The sequence below is a fragment of the Erpetoichthys calabaricus genome, chromosome 3 (assembly GCF_900747795.2).
Source record: "Erpetoichthys calabaricus chromosome 3, fErpCal1.3, whole genome shotgun sequence".
NCBI lineage: Eukaryota > Metazoa > Chordata > Cladistia > Polypteriformes > Polypteridae > Erpetoichthys > Erpetoichthys calabaricus.
Genome location: NC_041396.2, coordinates 294,689,812 through 294,715,038, shown reverse-complemented (window position 1 = coordinate 294,715,038; position 25,227 = coordinate 294,689,812). Strand labels below are relative to the sequence as shown.

The 25,227-nt window shown below is 39.3% G+C and overlaps 1 protein-coding gene and 1 long non-coding RNA gene across 3 annotated transcripts in view; both read right to left on the bottom strand.

Annotated features, from left to right (window-relative positions):
• The window catches only part of LOC127527196 (uncharacterized), a 54,552-nt gene extending 29,883 nt beyond the window's left edge, over positions 1-24,669 (bottom strand). Inside the window, exon 1 of the long non-coding RNA XR_007934498.1 lies at positions 24,262-24,669. This is a non-coding gene — a long non-coding RNA (uncharacterized LOC127527196). The remainder of the gene's footprint in view (positions 1-24,261) is intronic.
• Positions 24,670-24,973: 304 nt separating this feature from the next.
• The window catches only part of LOC114642495 (keratin, type II cytoskeletal cochleal-like), a 41,890-nt gene continuing 41,636 nt past the window's right edge, over positions 24,974-25,227 (bottom strand). For both annotated transcript variants that reach the window (XM_051925064.1, XM_051925066.1), the window contains exon 10: positions 24,974-25,223. In XM_051925064.1, the coding sequence (XP_051781024.1) occupies positions 25,087-25,223 (137 nt within the window). In that variant the 3' untranslated portion in view covers positions 24,974-25,086. The remainder of the gene's footprint in view (positions 25,224-25,227) is intronic.

The window sequence follows — 25,227 nt, the reverse complement described above, 5'->3', positions numbered from 1 at the left end:
TCTGTTACCAAACTAGCATGGCACACGTCACCGGACAGCTTTCTCAAAATCCCGTCTAAGGGCCACCTGACCTCCCACTGCTTCCTGAGGTGGATTTCTTTGGGAAACTTTAAAAGTTTGAGAAATGTTAACAGCTAACAACAATCTACATAGTTAGTGACTAAATACATTCAGCCAAAACGTTGTTTGGAGGCTCACTTGAGCACATAAATGCATAGCTTTGCTAGCTTAGCCTGGCGTAGCTAAAGTTAAGATTATAAAATGGGATTATTATCTAATGGCCAACCAAAACAATTGTTCAGCTTCACCTATGAAATGTAATTCCTGTGGTGTGATTTGGAGCGTACAGCGGTTTGTACAATCCCAAGCAGCACATGCATGAAGTTAGAGGTGGGCGGTATGACCAACATTCTATATCACAGTATTTTTCTAAATTCTGACAGTTTCACGGTATTCAATGGTATTTTTTTCCCCATGCATGAGTGAATGTTAACCACATTTTCCACTGCAATTACTGCAGTAGACTGGCTAAGAATAACCTATTCCACTGTTATGAGAATTGTACATCGTACAAAAAAACATTTTAATTTGCACACAAGTATTAAAACAGGTTTGCATGGCCCCATAAAGTGATAGTTTTCAAGGGGGTGGCACTAATGAAGAGAAGGAATCACATTGCATGACAGTTGCAGTCAAAATATAGAACCTTTTTATTGAACAAATTTTTCAAGAACTTAAACTATGATTTTGACAACATATTTTCAGCCATCCAAAGAGGCATTTAGACTTAGTAAAATATCCAGAGGTGCTTGTCAATAGTTGTATTGCACTGAACATGTTTTAGAAAAGCAATAAATAGTAAATATTTTTTGTGAACCAACTACACTTTGTTAATGTTAACCATCTCTGTCCACTGACAGGTTAAAGTGACTTTTTCAACAACTTTACCATCAATAAACTGTATAATATTTAAACTAATAAATAATTACAATAAAATACATAATAGTATTACTGATAGTTGCACTATTACTTCAAGACTTCAAGCCCAGGTGCATTACACAGTATTCACCAAATTAAAATAAAATAAAACAAGTGCAACTTGGTGATGACATCCTTACCAACTGTACCATCATTTAGGCAAATTGCATTAATATGGACCTTGCTTCAAGCTAAGCTATATACATAAATAATAAAACTGCACCTTGCATTTACAGTATGATGCTATTTGTGGTATAGCCCTACAGAAGTGCATTAGGGCCACGGTGAAGAAAAAAAAAAATACAGTAAAGAGGGAAGAAAAAAAACAAATTACCGGTATGTGTCAAGAATAAAGTCGACATGCTGACTTTATTCTCGACATTTCCACTTTAATTTTGACGCTTATGTCAAGATTAAAGTCGACATTTCCACTTTATTCTCATAGTTTACTTCATGATTAAAGCAGAATGTCATAAACTAAACTTCATCCTAAAATCAATGTTTAATTTACTCGATTTTCTCAAACCCCGTCATAAGTTAATGTAGCACATTAAATGCTTTGTGTTGTGTTCCCCGACCCAGTTGTTAATCACTACGCTTCTTAAACTGACTTCCTCCGCACTAAGAGGAGGCAGCAATCACTGCACAGAATCCATTCACTTCATGATATTCCTGCTCTCTAAAAATTTAGAATGCTAAGATAAATACTTGATATCATTTTCATGATGAAATGCATTAATGCAGGTATTAAACAAGCATGGCAGTGAGGCGGTAGTGCTGCTCCCTCGCAGTAAGGGGTCCCCAGGTGTACATTCAGTGTAGAGACCTTTATGGCAGGTGTGACGAGGCTCCAAAAACTGGATGTATGAATGGGTATCGCACAGGTTTAACTTAAATATTGTGTAAATGTTGGGTTTGTGATCTGGTGGTCGGAGACACGAACACAGAATTCAATGGATGTTCTTCTGAGCGGACTTTCTTTACTGCATGTGTGCCGTCTCTGTCTGACGTACCAAACCCCCAGTTCCTATCCTTCCTTTTACTTTCTCCACATAACCAATCACCACACGATAAATGTCTTTGTGAAATTGAAACTAGTTATAAACTTAGCCCACGGAGTGTTCAGAACTTTAAAAATATCTTTGCTATACATGTTTAATTATGCCATCTATTCAGGGTTGCGCCCATCCCAGCAAACATTGTGTGCAAGGCAGGAGAAAATCCTAAACAGGTCGCCAGCACATCGCAGGGTGAATACGAGTAACACATACACTAGCAGGGTCAATACAGCAGAACAAAATCCCACATCCTACATGACTTTGAAAGGAAACTGAAGCGCCGAGTAAACCCACCAGAAACAAATGCAAATTCAAAGCAGGGAACACCCAGGACCCCTTTGCTGCGAGGCAGCAGTGTAACCTCCATGATTAATATCTGCTTTAATGCATTTCATCATGAAAATGATATCAAGTATTTATCTCAGCATTCTAAATGTTCTGAGAGCAGGAATATCATGAAGTGAATGTATTCGGTGCGGCGATCGCTGCGGGTGCCTCCTCAGTACAAGAGGAAGTCAGTTTAAGAAGCACTTACTCGATTTAACATGGCTCGGGGAACACTTAACACAAAGCATTTAATGTGCTATATAACTTATGACAGGGTTTGAGAAAATCTAGTTAATTAAATATTCATTTTACGATGTTCTACTTTAATGGCAAATTACGAGAATAAAGTCAACATGTCGACTTTAATCTTGACATAAACGGTGAGAATAAAGTAGAAATGTCGAGAATAAAGTCAACATGTCGTCACACTATTACACAGTACCCAGGTACATTACACAGTATTGAAAACAAATAAACCAAGTACAACTTGGCTTGCAGTATTATCCAGTAGTATAGAAACAGTATTTACACATTTGAACATAATGGTCCACATCTGACCTTTTAAAACCAAAGCATCTCCAGATAACGGACGCGACTCCTTTTTTTCAGCAAAAGTTATTCTGTGTCATCACGTTCAACTTTATCGTCTGCTACAGCTTCAGTTTCAGTTTCGGAATGTTCTCTGTCCATTTTCAGAGTGCAATACCTACACTACCACTACCTATTTAGCGGTGTAGCAGTGAAAAAGAGCCCCCGTGCAACACCGCTGTGATTAGCGGTGTAGCAGTGAAAAAGGTCCCCACTTGAACAGTTTTCCCGCTGCGCCACGTTCCGAACGTCGTTTAGGCAATTTAAACCGTGTTGCGGTATAAGAAAAATCCATATCATAACAAAAATAAAAAGGTTTTTTGGTAAGAACCGGTATATCGCCCAGCACTACGTGAGGCATCTTTATCCATTACTTCACTCCACAGCAGTGCCACTAGTAATATGGAAGCGATGTTGACTTACGATGCTGCTGGTCATGAGGCATCTTGTAATTCTATGTCTATGGTTTTATAGGCCATGAACCGGAAGTGATGTCATCTGGCTGGAACCGGAAGTGATGTCATCTGACCAGATCCGGAAGTGATGTCAGTCTGGGCGGCGGAACTGGAAATGACATCAGTCTGGGCGCCTGAACCGTAGGTAATGTCAAATCAGGCAGGTTTTCCCGTATTTGGGCTGCAGAGATAACAGAGGTAGGTTTAGTGCACCCCGCCACCCCCTGGCCTGGTGGGTAATTACCCCCACTTGGTTCTCTCAGCTCCTTCCTAGTCGTACGTGTGTGATATCCTCGTGTATATTTTTAAAAATGATGTGGGCCATTTCATAAATGATGCCCACATTGATAGCAGTGCGAAGTGGGAGAGGCAGTCATAGTGCAAAGGACATCACTTGTAGTTAAAGACTTCAGAAATTAAATTGTGTGTTAGTTAAATTATATAGTTATATTTCTCCTGTTTGAATAAATATGTACAAGAATATTTGATATACATATATGAATATTGAGGTACCTAATCCTAGGAGCCCCATTAAAAACTTTCACACAGGCCTCATTCTGTCTAGTTATGCCCCTGGTTGTTTGTGTACGTTGCATAAACCAATCAAAAGCAATAATAGTTTTTTTACATGTCCAAGAATGCCTTCTTTAAAATAAATAATGAGTTCCCATTTTGTCTGCTCGCTCTTGCTAAAATATTCATTTTTCACATGTACTGTATACCCCAAGACAAGCAGCGTGTCACAACTGTGGGAAGTTTATTTTTATCAAAGATCTCACCTATTCGAGACTCAAACAGTCTCCATTGAAAAGCCAAGATTCAGCCCATTCTAATGATGTATAATTGTCTATGATTGGTCATCTATATTATATGTCACAACTGTGTGTAAAAGACAGGCAATAATTGGCTTTTATAACAGCTCATCTTTATGCATCATTATGCACAAAGCTAGATTGAGATTCTAGTCACAGTTTTGACTCTAATGTGTTTGATGATAGACTTAATGCTATCCTTAATTTTTAAGTACTTCTTTTAGCATAACTTTGAAGCTTTGTGACGTTCAGTTTTACAGTTTGTGTGTCATGGGTTCAATTACCATACCTGGACGCTGTCTGCTGCGTGTTTTCCCTATGTCAGTTTACTGAGCGGTGCTTTTTAAATTTCAACTCAAAATACAGGCAATTTTTCTTAGCATTCCTGTGAATACTGTTACACTGTAGCTCTCAAAGTTTCATGTGAGAACCCCCCCCCCCCCCCCCCCCCCTTTGATTGAATGTAAATGTTTCACACTTTTGTGAACACATGAGACAAACTAGGCATTTCAGCAATATGGTTTGCTCACGGTATAACAGCACACATGCCCCACGCCTCTTTTATTCCCAACTCTACTGTCCCTGCCTCCACCAAACTGAAACTCAGAAACGAGCACAAATACTAACATGAAATAATAGTTTGAACTTTTGGGAGGTAAGGTTTGGGTGGAATTATGAAGTGGTCGCTCTGTGAAGCAAAGACAGTTAGGAAAACAATAAAAAAATTTCCCACAGCTGTGTTGATCCCTTCAGTGGTGGTGGCAGTGATGGGTCATATCACCAGTGAACAAGTCTCATGTGCATATAAGGCAGCACTTACTACCTGCAAATTGAAAGTGAAACACTGGAGCAGATGTGTGTGTGTGTGTGTGTTGATATGACTTGCTCTGTGTGTGCTCCAATTTCCTTCCTGTGCTCAGGGTTACCAGCAGAGTCATCGTCCCCAACCTTGTATCCCGGCATTTGAAGATGCTGGGATGAAAATGGATCTATGTACTTAGTTTATTACAGAGGTGAAATGCAAGAAACAAAAAACAATGACAAGAAAATAAGTAAATAAAATCTCACCGAACTTTGATAGAGAAATTGCAACAGAATATAGGAGAAGATGTGTAAACTGCAGCACAAAAACCAAAATCTAAACCAAGAAAGTGTCAGAGCTAAGAAGTGAAATTACTAGAATAGATGAGAAACAAGCCAGGCGTCCAAATGAAGTTCTCCACAGGAAAAGGCAGGCCCTGCATACAGAACTTAACATCTTAACAACTAAAGAAACTGAACAACTTATTTATATGTCTAGACAGCATTACTATGAACACGGAGAAAAATCTAATAAGCTTTTAGCTCAACAAATTCACAAACAAGAAGTTCACAATGCAATACCAGTAATCACCAACAGGAATGGAGAAGAAATCATTGACCATAATAAAATAATGCACACATTTAGAGATTATTATAAATCCTTATATTCTACTGAGTTCAAAGAAGACAACACACAATCTAATGCATTTCTGGATACATCACAGATACCACAAATAGATGCTTTAAGTGCTGAGGAACTGGATAAACCTCTAACGCTAACAGAATTACTAGACGCTATAAAGTCACTACAAAGCGGGAAATCATCAGGCCCTGATGGTTACCCCGTAGAATTTTATAAGAAATTCTCCACTCAGCCATCTCCCCTCTTATTGGCAACATTTACAGAAGCTAGAGACAACCAAATACTACCTCAAACATTTCGACAAGCATTAATCACCGTCTTTCCTAAACAAAATAAGGACTTGTTACAATGTGCATCATACAGACCAATTTCTCTCCTGAATAATGATGTTAAGATACTCTCAAAAATCCTAGCTAGACGGATGGAGAAAGTGCTGCCCTCGGTAATATCACAGGATCAAACTGGATTTATTAAAGGCCGACACCTATCTTCAAATCTCCGACGCTTGCTTAATGTTATATATTCACCAGCAAATCAAACACCCCAGAGATATTACTATCATTAGATGCAGAAAAAGCATTTGATATGATTGAATGGAATTACCTTTTCACTGCATTGGAGAAATTTGGGTTTGGCCCGAATATTTGTGCATGGATCAAACTACTATATACCAATCCAGAAGCTTCAGTTTGTATTAATAACATTTGCTCAGACTACTTTAAACTCGAACGTGGTACCAGACAAGGATGTCCCTTGTCGCCACTGTTGTCTGCAACCGCTATTGAACCACTGGCGGTTCACTGTCGAAATTCTTATCAGATAAAGGGGATTGTCAGAGAAGGACTGGAACAGAAAATTTCTCTATATGCAGATGATATGGTCTTATATATATCAGACCCAGAAAACACTGTCCCTGCTGTTTTAACACTAGAATTACAAGAGTCTACGAAAAAACTCGAGATCCGGCCCACCTTAAAACCATTCGCAGCTCTCTTTTGTCTTCTAAATGTGCCGATTAAGACGAGCCAGCAAGCAGCCGGCTATTCCATCCCCCACCGTCCCAGCTCATGCCTTGTTTGATTATCTGGGAGTGACTGAACTGCTAGAGTTTTAGTGTGGAAATAATAGATCGTTATTTGGAACACACACAGTTCATGTGTGTTCCATTTCTACAGCAATCTGTGTAAACACATTTTTAAAACAGAAACGTTTTTCATATTTTAGTAGTAAATGACAAAATGTAGGCATAAATTATATAATGTATGAAGCCTGAAGTCCAAAGATCAAGTAAAATCACTTCCAGAAAAGGTTCGAGACTGATACAATAGCTTCCCTGGTGTAGCGATAAGATTTGCTGACTTGTAATTGAGAGTCCCCGGTTCGATCCCCACTCACTCCTATATTTGCTGTTTTCAGCACTGAATAAGCTCACACGCTCTAACACATCCCCCCCCCCCCCCAAAAAAAGAGCAGCTTACTACTGAAAACGGACATAAAATTTATAAATTGGTATGCACTGTAAATCGTTAACTCTAAAATGTAGTACACACATACATTTGGTTTGCGTGTGTAACACACGTTGTGCATTTATAGGACTTGTAATAGTTACCGTTTTTTTTTTTACTTTTATTCTCTCTAAATCACGATCACGATACATACTACCCCCCCCCCCCCCCACCCCCCCCCCCCCAGGGATCTGACGCTGTTATTTTTTAATTGAAACGGAATAACTGGAGATGTGAGTGGTGTTTTGAGACAATGGAACTGGACATTCTCTCATCTGGAGGGATAAAAGCTGACACACAAACGCTGGCGAATCTGCCTTCTTCGTGCCTCACTGTCACTTGATTTTTTTATTCGGTTTTATTGAGTGTTCCTGCTCATGCTGAATTAGAGTGCACCTTATGGTGAATGATGTCAAAACAACAAAAAAAACACAGACGTAGGTATATATGATATTTGGAATTATTTGTTTTATGACCTGTATAGTACATTTCTGAAAACTTTGTGGCACGGATGCAACATTATTGATATTATTCATATTCATTCGCATAACATCTTGCGTTTTGTAATCAGTGAATGCGTATTTTTTTTCCCGATCTTGCCAGTCCCCACATGTTGCTGTATGCTGTTTCTTTTGTACTTCAGGACATGCAGAGGATAGAATAGTACAGAGCAGTAAGTTCAGCGTTAAATGCAATAATCAGATTCAAATGTTAACTGTTCACACACGCGCAAGGATCGTCTTTCCTACATTTACAACGTGTGTACCTGTTACAATGTACACGCTTCTCTCTATGCTGTGGTTCCTATTACACACCTGAAAGAAAGAGACAATATATGTGAAAACATCATCGCACTAATGCAATATTATTTGAAAACGAACAGCGTCAGATCGGGTGTGGATTTATGTTGGCGCTATTACTGAAAGAAAAAAAGATCAACATATGCGTTGATCCAGCAGAACTGAATAAGCTCACGCGCTCTAGCATCCCCACCCCCGATCTGACTCTAAGAAACAGCGCAAGTACAGACGCAAACCAAGTGTGATCAAGATTTCCCGGTTCGATCTCACTCACTCCTATATTTGCCGTTTTCAGCACTGAATTAGCTCACACGCTCTAACACATCCCCCCCCCCTCCCCCCCCAAAAAAAGAGCAGTTTACTACTGAAAAACGGACATAAAATTTATAAATTGGTATGCACTGTAAATCGTTAACTCTAAAATGTCGATCGCGGTTATTTCTGTTGATTAATTCATGCTTTTTACTTAGAGTCAGAACAGGAGTTTGTTCAGCTTATTCAGCTTCTGATCTGACTCAAACAGCGCCAGTATAACTTCACACCTGACCTGACGCTGTTCGTTTTCAAATAATATTGCATTACTTCGATGATGTTTTCTGATTGGTACTATTCGCGTCATAAAGTGATTTCTTCAGATATATTTGTCTCTTTCTTTTTTAAAATGTGCGTTGTAGCACTCAGCAACTGGCCACCTGCATGTTCTTGCGCACACTGAATAAGACAGAGCTATATGCAATCATCACATTCAAATGTTAACAGTTAACAGTTATATAGCACGGAATGGAAATCAGCAGTTCTTAGCATTGCACCACGCAAGCTGTCATATCAACCGCCTACTGTAACTTGCTTTCTTTTTTCTTCGGTTATATTCTTGAATAAAAGTGCACTTGTTTTATTATACTTTTACATGGGGTAGGGAAGGATCCTGAACACGACTGAGACAATGAAAAGTGAATTAAAAAAAAAAAAAACAAAGCTAACCTTTGCAAATATCATAAATTACACCGGCTGTTACAGACTGAAATCAAATGTATCTTTTTATTCTAAAACAGTAAAAATAAGAACACTTCACTTCTCATAAGGGAATCATGCAGGATCGAACTCATGACCTTCTGATTGCCAGTCAGCAACTGATACTGTTGCGCCACAGCAGCTATTATAGTAAATAGGTGTCAATGTCCCACACTAAGGCGGCTTTTTTTGGCGGCGGCTTTTTTTTTTGTACCTTTTGTGAAAGTGTTTCTTTGATATTTGGACTTCAGGCTTCATACATTATATAGTTTATGCCTACATTTTGTCATTTGTTACTAGAATATAAAAAACGTTTCTGTTTTAAAAATGTGTTTACACCGATTACTGCAGAAACGCAACACACATGAAAAGCGTGTGTTCCAAATAACGATTTATTATTTCCACTCTAAAACTCCACTCACTCCCAGATAATCAATCAAGGCATGAGCTGAGAGAAGTTCGTCCAAGTTCTAAGTCGGTGGGGGGATGGAATAGCCGGCTGCTGGCAGCTTGTCTTTATCAGTACATTTAGATGACAAAAGATGCTGGCGGAGAGGTGAGAATGGTTTTAAGAAGCGATTTAAGGTGGGCCGGATCTACGAGTTTTTTCGTAGGCTCTGGTAATTCTAGTGTTAACAGCACTAGCAGAATTTCAAAAGATATCCAGTCTTAGAATTAATCTGAATAAAAGTATACTCTTTCCAGTGAATTCACAAGCATATAATATTAGATTAGACACCCTACCTTTTACCATAGCAGATCAGTTTAAATACCTAGGGGTAAATATCACAAGTAAACATAAAGTTCTTTATCAACAAAATTTTGGCGTCTGTATGGAAAAAATTAAGCAAGACTTGCATAGATGGTCAAAACTTCATCTCACTGTAGCCGGAAGAATTAACGTTGTTAAGATGAATATCCTTCCTAAACTTCTCTTTTTATTTCAAAACATTTCAATATATATCAATAAATCGTTTTTTAAACAGTCAGATTCAATAATAACCTCATTCATTTGGAACTCAAAACACTCGCGTATCCGAAGAGCGACCCTACAGAGACCTCAGGCAGAAGGTGGCATGGCTTTACCTAATTTTCAGTTTTATTACTGGGCAGCAAACATACAAGCCATAAAAACCTGGACACAAATAGATGAACATACACAGGCTTGGTCCGCAATAGAAGTAAAATCCTGTAGTACTTCTTTATATTCCCTGCTCTGCTCTCCAATAAATGAAAGTTATCACAAATATACTAATAACCCAACTGTGCTTTACTCACTCAGAATATGGAACCAAATTAGAAAGCATTTTAAGATGGAAAATCTTTTATCAGTGGCACCTCTGCAAGAGAACCACCTCTTTCAACCTTTGCAAGTATATCCAGTTTTTAATACCTGGAAAAGTTTTGGGATTAAAATGCTCAGAGATCTTTATATAGACAACATATTTACATCTTTTGAACAATTACGTTCAAAATTCAACCTCCCAGCTACACATTTCTTTTACTATCTTCAAATCAGAAATTTTGTTAAACAGAAATTGCCCAATTTCCCCCACCTTGCACCCTCCACAATGCTGGAAAATATACTGCTCAATTCCGAGGAAACAAACACTATTTCCGCAATATATAAAATCTTATTAGAGTCCCTACCTTTCAAAGATCCAAGAGGACATTGGGAAGAAGATCTCTTAATCAATATATCAGAAAAGGAGTGGAAGGTAGCAAAGCAGAGAATTCACTCGAGTTCTATATGCGCAAAGCATAGAATTATTCAACTAAAAATTATATATCGAGCTCATCTGTCTCGCTTAAAACTGTCCAAAATGTTTCCAGGCCAGGATCCAACCTGCGAGCGCTGCAACCAAGCTCCTGCCTCACTGGGTCACATGTTTTGGGCCTGCACCAAACTAACATCATTTTGGACCAAAATTTTTAAGTGCCTCTCAGACAGCCTTAGTATCACAATCCCTCCTAACCCATTAACAGCTGTGTTTGGTGTTCTTCCAGATGGACTTAAAGTGGAAAATGACAAGCAAACTGTGATTGCACTCACTACACTTTTGGCACGCAGACTTATTTTGTTAAATTGAAAGAATCCTAATTCTCCTCTTATAAGTCAGTGGGAAACCGATGTTTTATATTATTTGAAATTGGAAAAAATCAAATTCTCAGTTAGAGGATCTGTACAAAATTTTCTCAAAACCTGGCAGGATTTAATCAATATTATTTTAGAATAAGAGAAATAACTATTACCGCATTTAACTCCCTTCTCCATCTCTTACTTACATAGATATTTACTTCTCCCCTTCTTTTGTCTAATGTTGCCTTATTAAAAAGCCTTAAGCAATTTTCCTTTAGCTAAGCTCTCCTTCTCAGGGGTGGGGTTTGATTTGTCTTCAAATTTGTTGGGTTATAAATTGATCTGTTTGTATGGAATGATTACAATGAAAATTAATAAAATAAAAATATAAAAAAAAAAAAAAAAATCCATTATACAACATACAAGAAGTCACTGTGATGAGTGGTAAATGAGATTGTTTCAAGGACTGGCATGAAAATTTATTTTGAAAATAATGATTTGGATGAGTACATAATTGTGCATACGTAACTGCAAATTGTTTACATGTTTCTTCAGAGTTATACAAACTTTTGTGTTTAGGTATATAATGTATATTTTTTTCTAAACAATAGCAAAATGTAAATGATACCGCAATACTTGTTTTAAAGAGATTGTTGAGCTTCATGAGACTAAATATTTCTAAACAGGTGGACACTCTTTGACAAAAAATATAACTTTAAATTGTTTAAATTACATTACAATGTTATACCATCTAAACTTAGCACAATGATAGCTGACAGACAGGGGCAAAAACAAAATTTGATTACAGGGTTGTGCCTCATAAAATGTCTTAGTTATGTACTGTAAAATCCAGTTTTTTGGATAGAAAATCCTAAAGAATCAAATATTTTTTGTGTTTTATTTAGTTGATATTGATATAAAGAAATATTTTTAATCATAGTGTTGTACTCACTATTCTTCAGCCATTTGCAGTTCCTTTATTACTTAAGCAGAGTAATAGCTGTTTATTTTTGGGTATGTAATTTATGGTCAATAATCGCCAAAAACCATTTAATGCCTAAGTGGTTCAAATTGTGAAAATGAGCAGGTTTTGCTTGCTGCAGTTGTCTCAGATCAGTGTAAAGTTTGAAGAACTGCGATATTGGCAGAAAATTATATCTCTGTATTTTCTGGGACCTTGACGATAATGATAGACAATATATTGCATCCTTTGCAAATATATTTGTAAAACTCTTATTGATCTAACTTTGTCTTTTTAATAGGATATTTATTGTGGTGTGTATGTTGGTAGATAAAGATTAACTGATCTTGAATTTGCTGACAATGCTGTGATCTTCATGGAGTCATTGGAGGCTCTGATCAGGACACTCGAGAGACTGAGCGAGAAGTCTGAGTGTCTTTGTTTGAAAATGTCCTGGATTAAAAAAACCAACATCCAGGCCGTTAATGACCTCTTGGGCACAGCGATCAGCAGTGTGTCTGTCTGTGGAGAGAGTGTCAAAGTCAAAGAGAACTTTATTGTCATCTCAACCATATACAAGTTGTCACAGGTGGCTGGGTGCGGCCCGCAATCAGCCGCCTACTTAAGGAGCCGCCGCCCTGCAATCAAGGCTGGAGTCGGGTAGGAGGAGGACAAGGCCGGTGCAGTGGGGGCGAGGAGAGGCCCGACTGTGTTGTGTGAAGAAGAGAGAGAAGGCTGAAGGAGCCAGGACTTTTGGAGACTGTGGGGGGTTTGTTGGTGTGGTGCACTGAGGACTTTGTATATAGTAGTGAGTAGTAAAATAAACGTGTGGTGATGGCTGTAAACGTGTCTGCCTGTCTGTCTCCGGGACACGCCCTTTCACAAAGTATACAGTTAGATGAAATTGCGAAGCTCAGGGTCCACAGTGTAAGACCATGAAGTGCAAATAATAAATTAAAAATAGAATTAAAATTAAAGTTAGAATTTAAAATTAAAACACAAACAAGACAAGACATTGTGCAAAGACAAGACAAAGAAGTAGCAGCAATGTTGATGTGTAGTGAGCAATTTGAACATTGATGCAATGTATGCTATTTGCAATCTAGATACATAAATATAGTCAATAGATATGGAATCTCTCTAAATATAAAAGAAAATCCTGGAATGGAAAGCAAAAGCAAGGCTACAATACGTGATCCTCTCGGAAGACAATTTTAAAGACCCACGAATAGTGTAAAGGCAGTCACGCAGCACACACAGCTCCATGGCTCTCAGTGCATGTAAAGTGTATAAGGTCAATACGGTAGAAATGAAACGTCGACGACTAAACGAAGACGAAGGAAAAGTGCGGAGAAAAGAGACCCAAATGCGGTGGAGAGAAAAAAATGCTAAAAAGAAAAACAATAATCTAGGTGCAAATTTAGAAAATAAGGAAAGTGATAATCAGCCCAGAACAAGTGGAAATGAAAACAAAGCACCTCCAATAGGGCTCAGAATTAAAAGATTAGAACTTCATAATTGGGAGCAGCGTTATACCACCTGCAAGAAAGAGATTTAACCACGCCCGGGTCAGAAATAAAGGACAATTATTGTTTTTACAACGTCATGCGAGATAAGTCAGTGAGCCATCATTTAAAACAAGTGCACAGACCTCTAACTAAGCAGTTGTTGGGTTGCTTTTGGCAGACACGCACAATGTGCTCCCGGCTCTTAAAACAACGACATGAGACAAGCAGAACAGGCAGCTCGCCAGCAGGTTGAAGCCATTTTTGTTTTAAGTGACTGATAGGTCTGATAGATAGATAGATAGATAGATAGATAGATAGATAGATAGATAGATAGATAGATAGATAGATAGATAGATAGATAGATAGATAGATAGATAGATAGATAGATAGATAGATAGATAGATGTGAAAGGCACTATATACGATAGATAGATAGATAGATAGATAGATAGATAGATAGATAGATAGATAGATAGATAGATAGATAGATAGATAGATAGATACTTTATTAATCCCAAGGGGAAATTCACATAATTGAGTGAGGGGGGTGGAGTACAGCACGGAAGACTGATAGTGGGGTACTGATTGATGCGGTAAGGGGGAGGCGAGACCCGGGGGAGGAAGAGTCGGAGAGGGTGCTTGACAGTTGTGTTTGGGGTTACGAAGTCGGCGATTGTTCAAGTAAAACTTTTGTGACACTTTATTACGTCAGTCGCTACAGTATCAAAAAAAAAAAAAGATAGTAAAGATCTCATTAGCACAAACAAAAGGTGATTAATCATCAGAGCCAGGTGTAATTGAAAAAATAGCATGACAAAGCAAGGTCGTCCCACAACAGTTAAAGCAACGACAAGTTTAATTTCAGAGTATACACAATTCGGTCAGGTGTATATTTATGATGACGGAGAAGCGATGCAAATTTTAACAGGCGACAAGTAAGGTGATGTATATATTCCGCGAATAACATTGGATACCAAAGGAGATTGTGATATGCCATTCGTATTAAAATGTTTATAGTTTACCGTGAGAATAGCTTTTGCTACGACAATTAACAAATCAAAGGGACAACCATTGGAAAACGTCAGATTATTTATTAGAGAAACAGAAACAATATTCACTCACGGGCGATTATACGTTGCGTTGTCACAATGTATTTCCAAAAACGGATTCAAAATCAATGCGATCTTGAAGAAAAGGTAATTCCATTTATTGTTTTTAATAAACCTTTAAATTAAAAAGTGCAACTAATGAAATTGAAACAATTCCAAAGAAAAAAAAGCTTTTAAAATTGTATATCCGATTAACCAAACAGCAGGCACGGTGGTGCAGTGGGAAGCGCTGCTGCCTCACAATAAGGAGATCTGGGTTCGCTTCCCTGGTCCTCCCTGCGTGGTGTGTGCATGTTCTCCCCGTGTCTGCGTGGCTTTCGTCCAGGTTCTTCTTCCCACAGTCCAAAAACATGCAGGTTGGTGGACTGACGATTCTAAATTGTCCCTATTGTGTGCTTGGTGTGTGTGCAAGCCCTGCGATTGGCTAGCGCCCTGCCCGGGGTTTGTTTCCTGCCTTGCGCCCTGTGTTGGCTGGGATTGGCTCCAGTAGACCCCAGTGACCCTGTAGTTAGGATGTAGCAGGTTGGATGATGTATGGATTAACCAAACACAGGGGTTGATGAGCAAAACGAGCAGGGGGCAAAGCCCACTAGTATAATAAATAAATAAATAAATAAATAAATAATAGATATAGATAATACAGAAATAATCAGTGTATGATAATAGCCGTTTAAGACATTTGTAAACAATGACAGGTCAGAATGTTTCACAGCAGAAGGATATCAAGAGTGTCAGAATAGATATGGTTCAACTGTATTAGAAAAATTAAAGAACAAACAACATATAGAAACTTTAAACAGAACTTTTCTTTACTTTGCAATACCGGCTTTTCTCTATTTCTGTGTGAACTGCCAGCATCCCGTGAAGCATACTGGAGCTGCAGAACTTTGGTATTTTTGGGTAAACACAGCTGCAATTATAATGAGAGCAATTTAAACAGAGACTTACCCTTAATGTAAACAAGGTATAAATCCAAAGGGAATAAAATACTAAGTATAATTCAACTACAGGGCATGAACATTACAGTCTGGATTAACATAAACTGCTCTGCTATAAGGTGAATTGTGCAGCCTACGAGCAAGAACAAAAAAGTAACATGCTGTACTACAGTGTACAAATCCAAATTTCTGTCAAATACTGCACAGGTAAAAAACAGCATTTATAAATTTATGTTGTATGTTGCGCAAAGATACAAAAAAAAAAACAAACCAATAACATTTTTAAACAAATTTTTAACTTCAAGTTCTGCCCAATATTGCACAAGAGATATAAGTTATAAAATGACGCAATTGTAAAATTCTACTGAGGAAACTTCAAGTTGTGTGACAGAAGCACTGGTCTGTCCACAGCATCTGACTTCAGAGAAGCCCGGTTACCTGTTACAACCGGTGCTGAAAGCCTTCCCAGAAGGCCTGCTTGAAACAGGGATGCACTGGCACTTTTTTTGCAGGTTTCCCCAAATTGGGGAAATGTACTTCTTGTGTTTTCCACCACTCAAGTGGATTTTCATTACTGCCCACCTCAGGTATCAATCATCAAGTCGCTCTTGATCTCTTTTTCAATGGCAGTGTGCAGAGACTCTCCTCTGAATTCCTGTGTTTGTCTTACAATACTGTAGCATCTTGAAGACTGGTTTTCTTGTTTGCTCTTTCTCTTGTGTCATCACCTTCTCCATTTTCTGAAATGGGGTGAGGACGCAGGAATTTGTGCAAGAGTTTTATATAATAAAGAATGAAAGTGTGCTTTGGAATTGAGGACCCCAACAAAGATATCTTTCAAAATAAAACACACTCAACAGGCATGGAGTGGATGAAAGGAGAAATGGGGTAGAGGTTATCCTGAATCTACAATATGTCAAGAGTGGTTTTGGGGTGAAAAGAGTTTTGGACACAGTGTTGACTGAGATGCTGGAAACTGAATATGTGATGATGATTGTTATTAGTGCATATGGCCTGCAATGGGTGTGCGATGGATGAGAAAGAATTTTTCTGGAGTGAGTTGGATAAAGTGGGGAGAGAGTAGTAAATATGGTGTAAAGGTGGGGAATGAAGAAGGTCAGATGGTAGTGAATTTTGCAAAAAGGATGGACACGACTGTGGTGATTACAATGATCCCTCGCTATATCACGCTTCGACTTTCGCGGCTTCACTCTATCGCGGATATTATATGTAAGCATATTTAAATATATATTGCGGATTTTTTGCTGGTTCGCGGATTTCTGCGGACAGTGGGTCTTTTAATTTCTGGTACATGCTTCCTCAGTTGGTTTGCCCAGTTGATTTCATACAAGGGACGCTATTGGCAGATGGCTGAGAAGCTACCCAACCATATCGCATATTACGTATTAAATAAAACTCCTCAAATATATTGTGAGCACAGGGGCTGTTCGCACCCCTAGAGGATATGACCGCTCTTCAAAAAACGCTGAAAGATTACCTTCACATTGCTCCCTTCCTTGCTGGGCTTACATGTGGCTGCTTTGTCGGTGCTTTCGCATACTTAAAAGATCAAACAACATGTATTGATTTTTGATTGTTTGCTTTTCTCTCTCTCTCGCTCTGACATTCTCTGCTCCTGATGGAGGGGTGTGAGCAGAGGGGCTGTTTGCACACTGGCCTAGAGGATACGGACGCTCCTCTAAAAAATGCCGAAAGACTACCTTCACATTGCACCCTTCCTTGCAGCTGGTGGTGCTTCGCATACTTAAAAGCCACACAGCCCTATTGATTTTTGACTGTTTGCTTTTTTCTCTCTCTCTCTCTCTCTGATGCGCACTCCTTTGAAGAGGAAGATATGTTTGCATTCTTTTAATTGTGAGACGGAACTGTCATCTCTGTCTTGTCATGGAGCACAGTTTAAACTTTTGAAAAAGAGACAAATGTTTGTTTGCAGTGTTTGAATAACGTTCCTGTCTCTCTACAACCTCCTGTGTTTCTGCGCAAATCTGTGACCCAAGCATGACAATATAAAAATAACCATATAAACATATGGTTTCTACTTCACGGATTTTCACATTTCGCGAAGCGGATCTGGAACGCAACCCTCGCGATCGAGGAGGGATTACTGTATATATTTTAAGAAGTGCGAGGAACACAAGGTGCTAACCAAGAGCAAAGGAAGATGCACACACGTGGATTATATCCTGTGCAGTAGTATCAGTCTGAAGGAGATTGGAGACTGCAAAATGGTGGCAGGGGAAACCATAGTTAAACAGCATAGGATGGTGGTCTGCCGGATGATATTGGAGACCAAGAAGAGGAGGAGAGTGAGGGCAGAGCAAAGGATCAAATGGTTGAAGCTAAAAAAGGAAGACTGTAATGTGGAGTTCAGAAAGGATGTAAGACAGGTGGTACTGAAGAGTTACCATATAGCTGCGCAAGCAGAAGTGGTAAGTTTGACAGCCAGAAGAATGCTTGGTGTGGTATCTTGACAGTGAAAGCAGGACAAAGAAACCTGGTGGTAGAATGGGCAAGTACAGGAGAGTATACAGAGCAAGAGGTTGGCGATGGCTAAAGAGAAGGCATATGATGATTTAGGTTAGGATGATAAACGATAAAGATAGAAACGTACTCACAAGTGAAGAGAGTGTGTTGAGCAGATGGAATGAGTACTTTGAGAATCAGGAAGTACAACAGATTAGCAAGGAGGAACTAAGGACAACTATGAAGAGGATTAAGAATGGGAAGGCTGTTGGAACAGATGACATACCTATGGAAACATGGAGAGGGTTGGGAGAGATGGCAGCGGAACTTTTAATCATATTGTTTAAATGATGCAATGCTTGGAAAGTGAGATGATGCCTGAGGAGTGAAGCAGAAGTGTACTGGTACCGATTTCTGAGAAAAAGGATGATATGCAGAGCTTTAGTAACTACAGAGGGATAAAATTGATCAGCCACAGCCTGAAGTTACAGGAATGAGTAATGGAAGCTTGGTTAAGAAGGGAGGTGATGATTAGTAAGCGGCAGTACGGTTTCATGCCGGGAAAGAGTGCCACAGCTGTGATGTTTGCTCGGGGGGTGTTGATGGAGAAGTATTGAGAAGGCCAGAAGGAGTTGCATTACGTCTTTGTGGACCTGGAGAAAGCATATGACAGGGTGCCTCGAGAGGAGCTGTGGCATTGTATGAGGAAGTCGGGAGAGGCAGAGAAGTACAGTATGTAAGATTGGTACAAGATATGTACGAGGGAATTAGTGAGGTCTGCGGTAGGAGTGACAGAGGGCAGGATTATATGGAAACAGATGATCTGCTGTGGCGACACCTAACAGGAGCAGCTAAAAGAAGTACAAGAAAATAGGCATGTGCCTTTTACGGAAATAAAAATTATTAGTTTGAACGGATTAATAATTTGTTTCAGCTGATATATTTTTTGCCTGACACCTATGGAGCTACATACTAGATCAATTTCACTTAAATTGCATTTTAAAGAGGGACAACAGTTTTTGCCACACCAGCTCCATACACCATGACTCATTCATCTCGATCTCAGTTTATTACCTATAGCTGTTTCAACAATGTTCAGTTACATTTGTCTTACAATTACAGATAGAAAAATTCAATTGCTGTCAACACAAAAATGAAGGTAATCAAGCAGTATGAAGGAGGAACAAAAGAAAATGTGATCACATGTGACTGTAAGTTATCCCATTGTAACTGGTATTTACCACACGCGCAGTACTGCAGAGCTCTGGCGTTGAATCTGGTTAACCTTCAAAGTCTCTGTGTTGTGTCTCATAATGTGCCGCTTTTTGTAAACCACCACAAAGAAGTAAGGAAACCACACTGAACTCCATTATCTGTTAATGTTTAATACTAAGAGATAACGTCTGAGTGCCCAAACTCTGCTGGTACAATTCCTTTTCTCACAGTTAACACAATGAACACTGGGAGAGGCTCACACTGATGATGTATCATAACACAGGCAAGGTGGCGTGGTTTTGATTGTTTTTTGCAAAGTGAGTGACATACTTGATAATTATCATTAAAACAACAATTAAGATTTTATTATAGATGATACATATTGCACACTCCTATTATATGCTTTTGTTTTTTGTGCAAACCTTCAATTATACGGGTGATCACGCTGTTACATCATCTCTTTATCACTGTCTTATCTCTTTTACAAAAGGTAAAATCTGTTTGGGTTGTTCTGCTACATGTAAACCATTCTCCTAACTTTCTTCTTTCACATTTGCAAATGGTGTTGTCTATACTGATTTGTGTACAGACCCAGAGTCATACCTGAAGTATTACCTGCAGGTGGGCTACTAACTTTGCTCAGCTAGTTTGTCACAGCGTGTTTTTATAAATTTTATTGCATATCAGTGGTTATAGATTGTCTGTTTTGTGAGACCAGTTAAAAATTAGAAATGACTCAGAGTTGATAACACTTACCTGTATGTGTGTGAAGCAAATGCCTATCTCTGCTTTAACCAACAATTTACAACTGCAACTGACCAATTTGCCCGTGTGGTGTGTTCCATGAGGACTTTAACTTATATTGTTTTTGGATGAACTTTATGTTGTTTAATAATACAAATCCCCTTTTATCCATCCATTTCCTACCACCTTTCTAGTCTGGGTTGCAGGGACATTAGTCTAAGAAATGAAGAAAGGAGGCATTAAACAGTGTGACAGATGTATAAGTGGAGTGGTGTCTCTTAGCACACCGATGTGAAATGAGCTTGTGACTAAAGAAGCTTCACAACAACATACAATGGAGAGAATGGGCAGCATCAGTTACGATGAACTCTAATATTGCCATCATCATCTTTACTGTCACCAGTGTGTCAAGGGTCAGTCCTCTAATGCTCCCAGTCTCCCTGCTGTCTGTCAGTCTCTGTGCCTCTGTTTCTGTTACTACACAACAGACTAAGTGACATTGTTAGTAGTAAGAGAGCCAGATATTAAAATATTGGATAGTTTAGGCACTTTGGCACACCAGCATCTGCCATTTTCTGACTTTTTTTTTGGCCTTATATTTTGGTTTTGTTTGTGATCTGATATTTTGTAGTGCAACACATTTTGAAAATCCATTGTTGTTTAGAAAATAAAAATTTTATGCTAAACAGGTGGGAGAGCATTTTAATTTTTCATCCCGAACTCCACCTTTTTTGGCTTGTTATCAACTGTAATACCAGGGGATAAAGCTTAACTTTGAATTGCCTTCTTTTCCCTACTCTTTCACACAAGGAGTTTCTACTACAACAAGCTGGCTTGTATGATCCCTGCTGACAGGTTGATAAGCTTTCTGGAAGTCCTTTGTTTCCCGTGGCCATCGTGCCCTTCAGAACTCTTCTTGGCAGCACCATTCAATGTGCACAGATTACCACACCCTGGGAGCACCTGATTACCCCCAATGGTGTGTAGAGATGTGCTTTAATACCCAAAGCAGACTTTATTTGTTGGAATAACTCATTATGTGTGTATAAATATACAATAGAATAGCACTATCCATATTACTAAACGAGAATGGTAAACCGGATGGACGCAGGGACATCCGGCCATGGGCCGTGGACGCAAACGACGTACTGCGCAGGCGGCCCCACAAATACCCCCCCTCCCTAGAACACCACAACCGGATGGAATGCAACGTGAAATAAGAAATGAGGCACCGCGCCCAAAGCACACAGAAAAAAGGAGTCATACGCCAGCGCCGCACGAAGCCCATGGCACACGAAACGGGACACACACAAAGAAGAGGATTGAGACCCACGACACACAAAGCCCCCCTCCAGTAACTGAAATAAGAAATGAGGCGACGCGCCCCTAGAACACCACAAACAAAGGAGTCCCACGCAAGCGCCACATAGCATACGAAACGGTTCGCACACAAAAAAGACGATTCAGACCCACGACACACAAACACCCCCTCCACTAACAGAAATAAAAAGTCATGCAACCAGCCCCTAGCACACAAAAAAAAAGAATTGGACGCAGGCGCCACATAGCACATGAAACAGGACACACACAAAAAAGAGGATTCAGACCCACAACACACAAAGCACCCCTCCACTAATAGAAATAAAAAATGAGGCAACGCGCCCCTGGCACACAAAAAAAAAAGGAGTCAGACGCGAGCACCACACTAAGCCCATGGCACACGAAACGGGATAGACTACAGACATAGCAGAGGAAACGGGACGTACACAAAAAGGAGGATTCAGACCCACGACACACAAAGCCACCCTGCACTAACAGAAATAAATAATGAGGCAACGTGCCCCTACCACACAAAAACAAGGAGTCACACGCGAGCGCCACACAAAGCCCATGGCACACGAAACGACACAGACTACGGATTTCACACACTAACATAAAGAAGACATGAGACACAAGGCACCTCTCCACTAACAAAAATATAAAATCAGGCAACGCCCCCATATCACACAAAAACGAGGAGTCAGACACACACCCCAAAGTTAAACGGGACAGACTACGGACTCCACACACGGTCACCCATCGAGCCCGAGAATGAGGCTCATAAACGGAAGATCGACCAAAAGCGAACACTCGAGATCATACAAATACCCCACACATACGGACAACACAACATATTTGAATCAGATTATCCCCGTCTAACGGTACTTTTATTAGGAGGAGATTTTACACAGTGCTTAGCTGTTGTTCCACATGCCATGCGCTCAGCTATTGTTCATTCCACCTTAATAGGTGAATCTCATTACACTGATGCACTATTAACCGTTCAACCGCAGAAAAGGCTCCATATTAACAGTGAGTGCGAGCCTCCTTATTACTCATCCATATTACTAACGATAAAGAACAAACAAGTCATGAATTCACGATCACGGGTACAGAACGAGACGGCTCGAGTAACGGGACCACAAAAACGAACCCGCATCAAAAAAAAAAATAAACGTCTGCGCCTACAACGCACTTCTGAAACCGCAGAAGAAAAAATGTTACGCGGACAATTGGCATTGCTTTCAAAAGATACAGTTGGTACAAAACATGCGATATCCAGATCCAGAATATAACAATTAGTTATTACAACTGGGAGATGGGACACTCACCAATACAGATGGACTTCACCCAGATATTATTACAATTCCTCAGGCCTTTATCTGCGACGACTTAATTACGGAAATATTTGGAACAGCACTGTCATTAGACCAAATACCCCTTTTAACACAACGGACTATATTATATCCAAAAAATATTAATGTTGATCACATAAATAACCAAGTCATTTCATTACTTCCTGGAGAGGCAAGGCTCTTTCTAAGCTCTGACAAAGTTGACTCTGATGACAACAATGACCATCTTAATTTCCCCTTACAATATTTGAACACTATTAACCCAGCCGGATTACCACAACACAATCTTAACCTTACAATCGGAACAATAATCATGCTATTAAGAAACCTTAACACTAAACAGGGTTTATGCAATGGCACACGTTTAGTCGTCAACACCATCACACACAATGTTATTGAAACAAAACTTCTTACAGGATCACATGCTAACAATACTCTTCTGATTCCTACAATTGACCTTACAAGTTCTAACCTACAATTACCTTTTACACTTAAACGGCGACAGTTCCCCATTAAACCTGCATTTGCCATGACCATCAACAAATCACAAGGACAAACCATGAACAAGGTTGGCATCTACCTCTCTGAACCCGTTTTTGGACATGTACAACTTTATGTGGCCTTCTCACGAGTTTGACTTTCATCTGACGTTAAAGTTGAGCTTATAAATGATCCATGCCAAGGACAACTCATTCAAGGACAAGACACCATCTTTACTACTAATGTTATGTACAAACAAATTTTCCGATAAATCTTTACACTGTGCCATGCAATTTATTCTTTGCTTCCTATGTGCGTCATCTACACCTTCACACTATGCTATATCTCATACATACATCACGCTATTTATAATTACCCAACACCAGGGGTTGGCGAGCGAAGCGAGCAGGGGGCGGAGCCCCCTAGTTACACTATAACTCTGTTTCTTGCTACAGTGTTGAATGGGCTGCATCTTCTCTTGTGACAGTTGGTTGTTCATAGCTTCAACAGGATGTGTAAAGTCAATTTTAATGTAATTGCCAAAAATGAAAATCAAATGTCTGTGCACTTGTCTTGATGTACGCACAAATGTCAAACAATACACCACCACATGTTTGGTCAATACTGTTTTATTGAATTACTTGCAATACAGAGCCAATCTGTTTCAGAGGGTAGTTGTTAGGGTTTCATCTTCAGCTATTCCTCACTAACAATAAATCAGGATTATTTTAAATGGCTTATTAGTAGCAGAGCATTCAAAACAAAGAAGTATACATAATCATATGAATGATAAACACAAAGGATGAAGAGCAAGTAACTCTCATGGAACAATAGCCCTAGCTAATCCTGAGTGGACAATTCATGTTAAGAACGACACGATGCCCACTTTCAGCATCCCTCAAGGTGTCAAACAGGCTGCTTCCTTGTTCTCTGAGGAAACATTCAGAAGTCCCTGAGAATTATGGCACTCGATGACCCAGCCAGTGTCTATACACACACTTCATCTACTTGATCTCATTGATTCTTTGTAGTCTAGCATGTGGCAACTCCTTGGAGTCTCCCTTGGGCAGAGTCATAGTCTTAGTAGCACCTGATAAAACATTTGTTATTTTTGCAATGAATACAATAATATTTTGTTGGGAATGCTCAATAAGGTTGTACTTTTCTTATAACAGAATACAAGTTAAATTGTTTACTTATTTTACTATACAGTAAAGTAGTGAAGTATTGGAGTGTGCTGATATGTAATCAAGTGTGTTCTCTGCAGATCCTGGCCTATTTCTTGAAATGAGGAAAAGCTTGACAAAAATATCTGTTTGCTCACAGGTTATGGATAGAAACTGAGCAAGTTGGCACTTTTACTTAGGGGCTGGGAGATAAAAAGAGTGGAAAGTTCTACATATTCAGGGATTGTAGTCCTGAAAGTGTACAGACCAGGTTCACTTGATCAGATGTGGAATGTGGATGGCAGCAGGAACTAAACCAGAAAACTAAGTATGTGGGACTTGTCCTTATCTTTAGGAAATTCTGTTTAGTGCTCTGCCGTGAAAGCCTGCTTTATAAATGTGGAGAGGACCTTTAATTATGGTCAATGCTTATATTGGGCTGATCTTCTGTTGTAGTGTTCCTAATTGTTTAGTTAGCTGCATTATCTGTTAACACGGCCTTTTTAAGGATAACAAAGTTTTTTTTTCATTTAATACTAAATAACCTTTCTAAATCACATCTTACTGTGTCATATATCTGGTGTTTTCCAGTAGAAACAAAGTCTGATTTTTGGGTGGGTGAGCTTATAAGAAAAACTAATAAAAGGTAAAAGCTTTCAGAAAGCATTCAGGTTGTTGCACTTGTTGAGTGGTACCCTTTGATGAAAGAGGAAGCTTGCAGAACCAAAGGGAAAGAAACTCATTCTGTTTTAAATGCGTCTTGTCATTTGAGTCATACTGCTTGAGGAGCTCCTTATGCGTCCCCCAGACATGCCTCCGACTGAGACGCCACTGCTACCACTACGTGATGTGGCAAATCCTCCTCCTCCTCCACCTCCAAATCCTCCTCC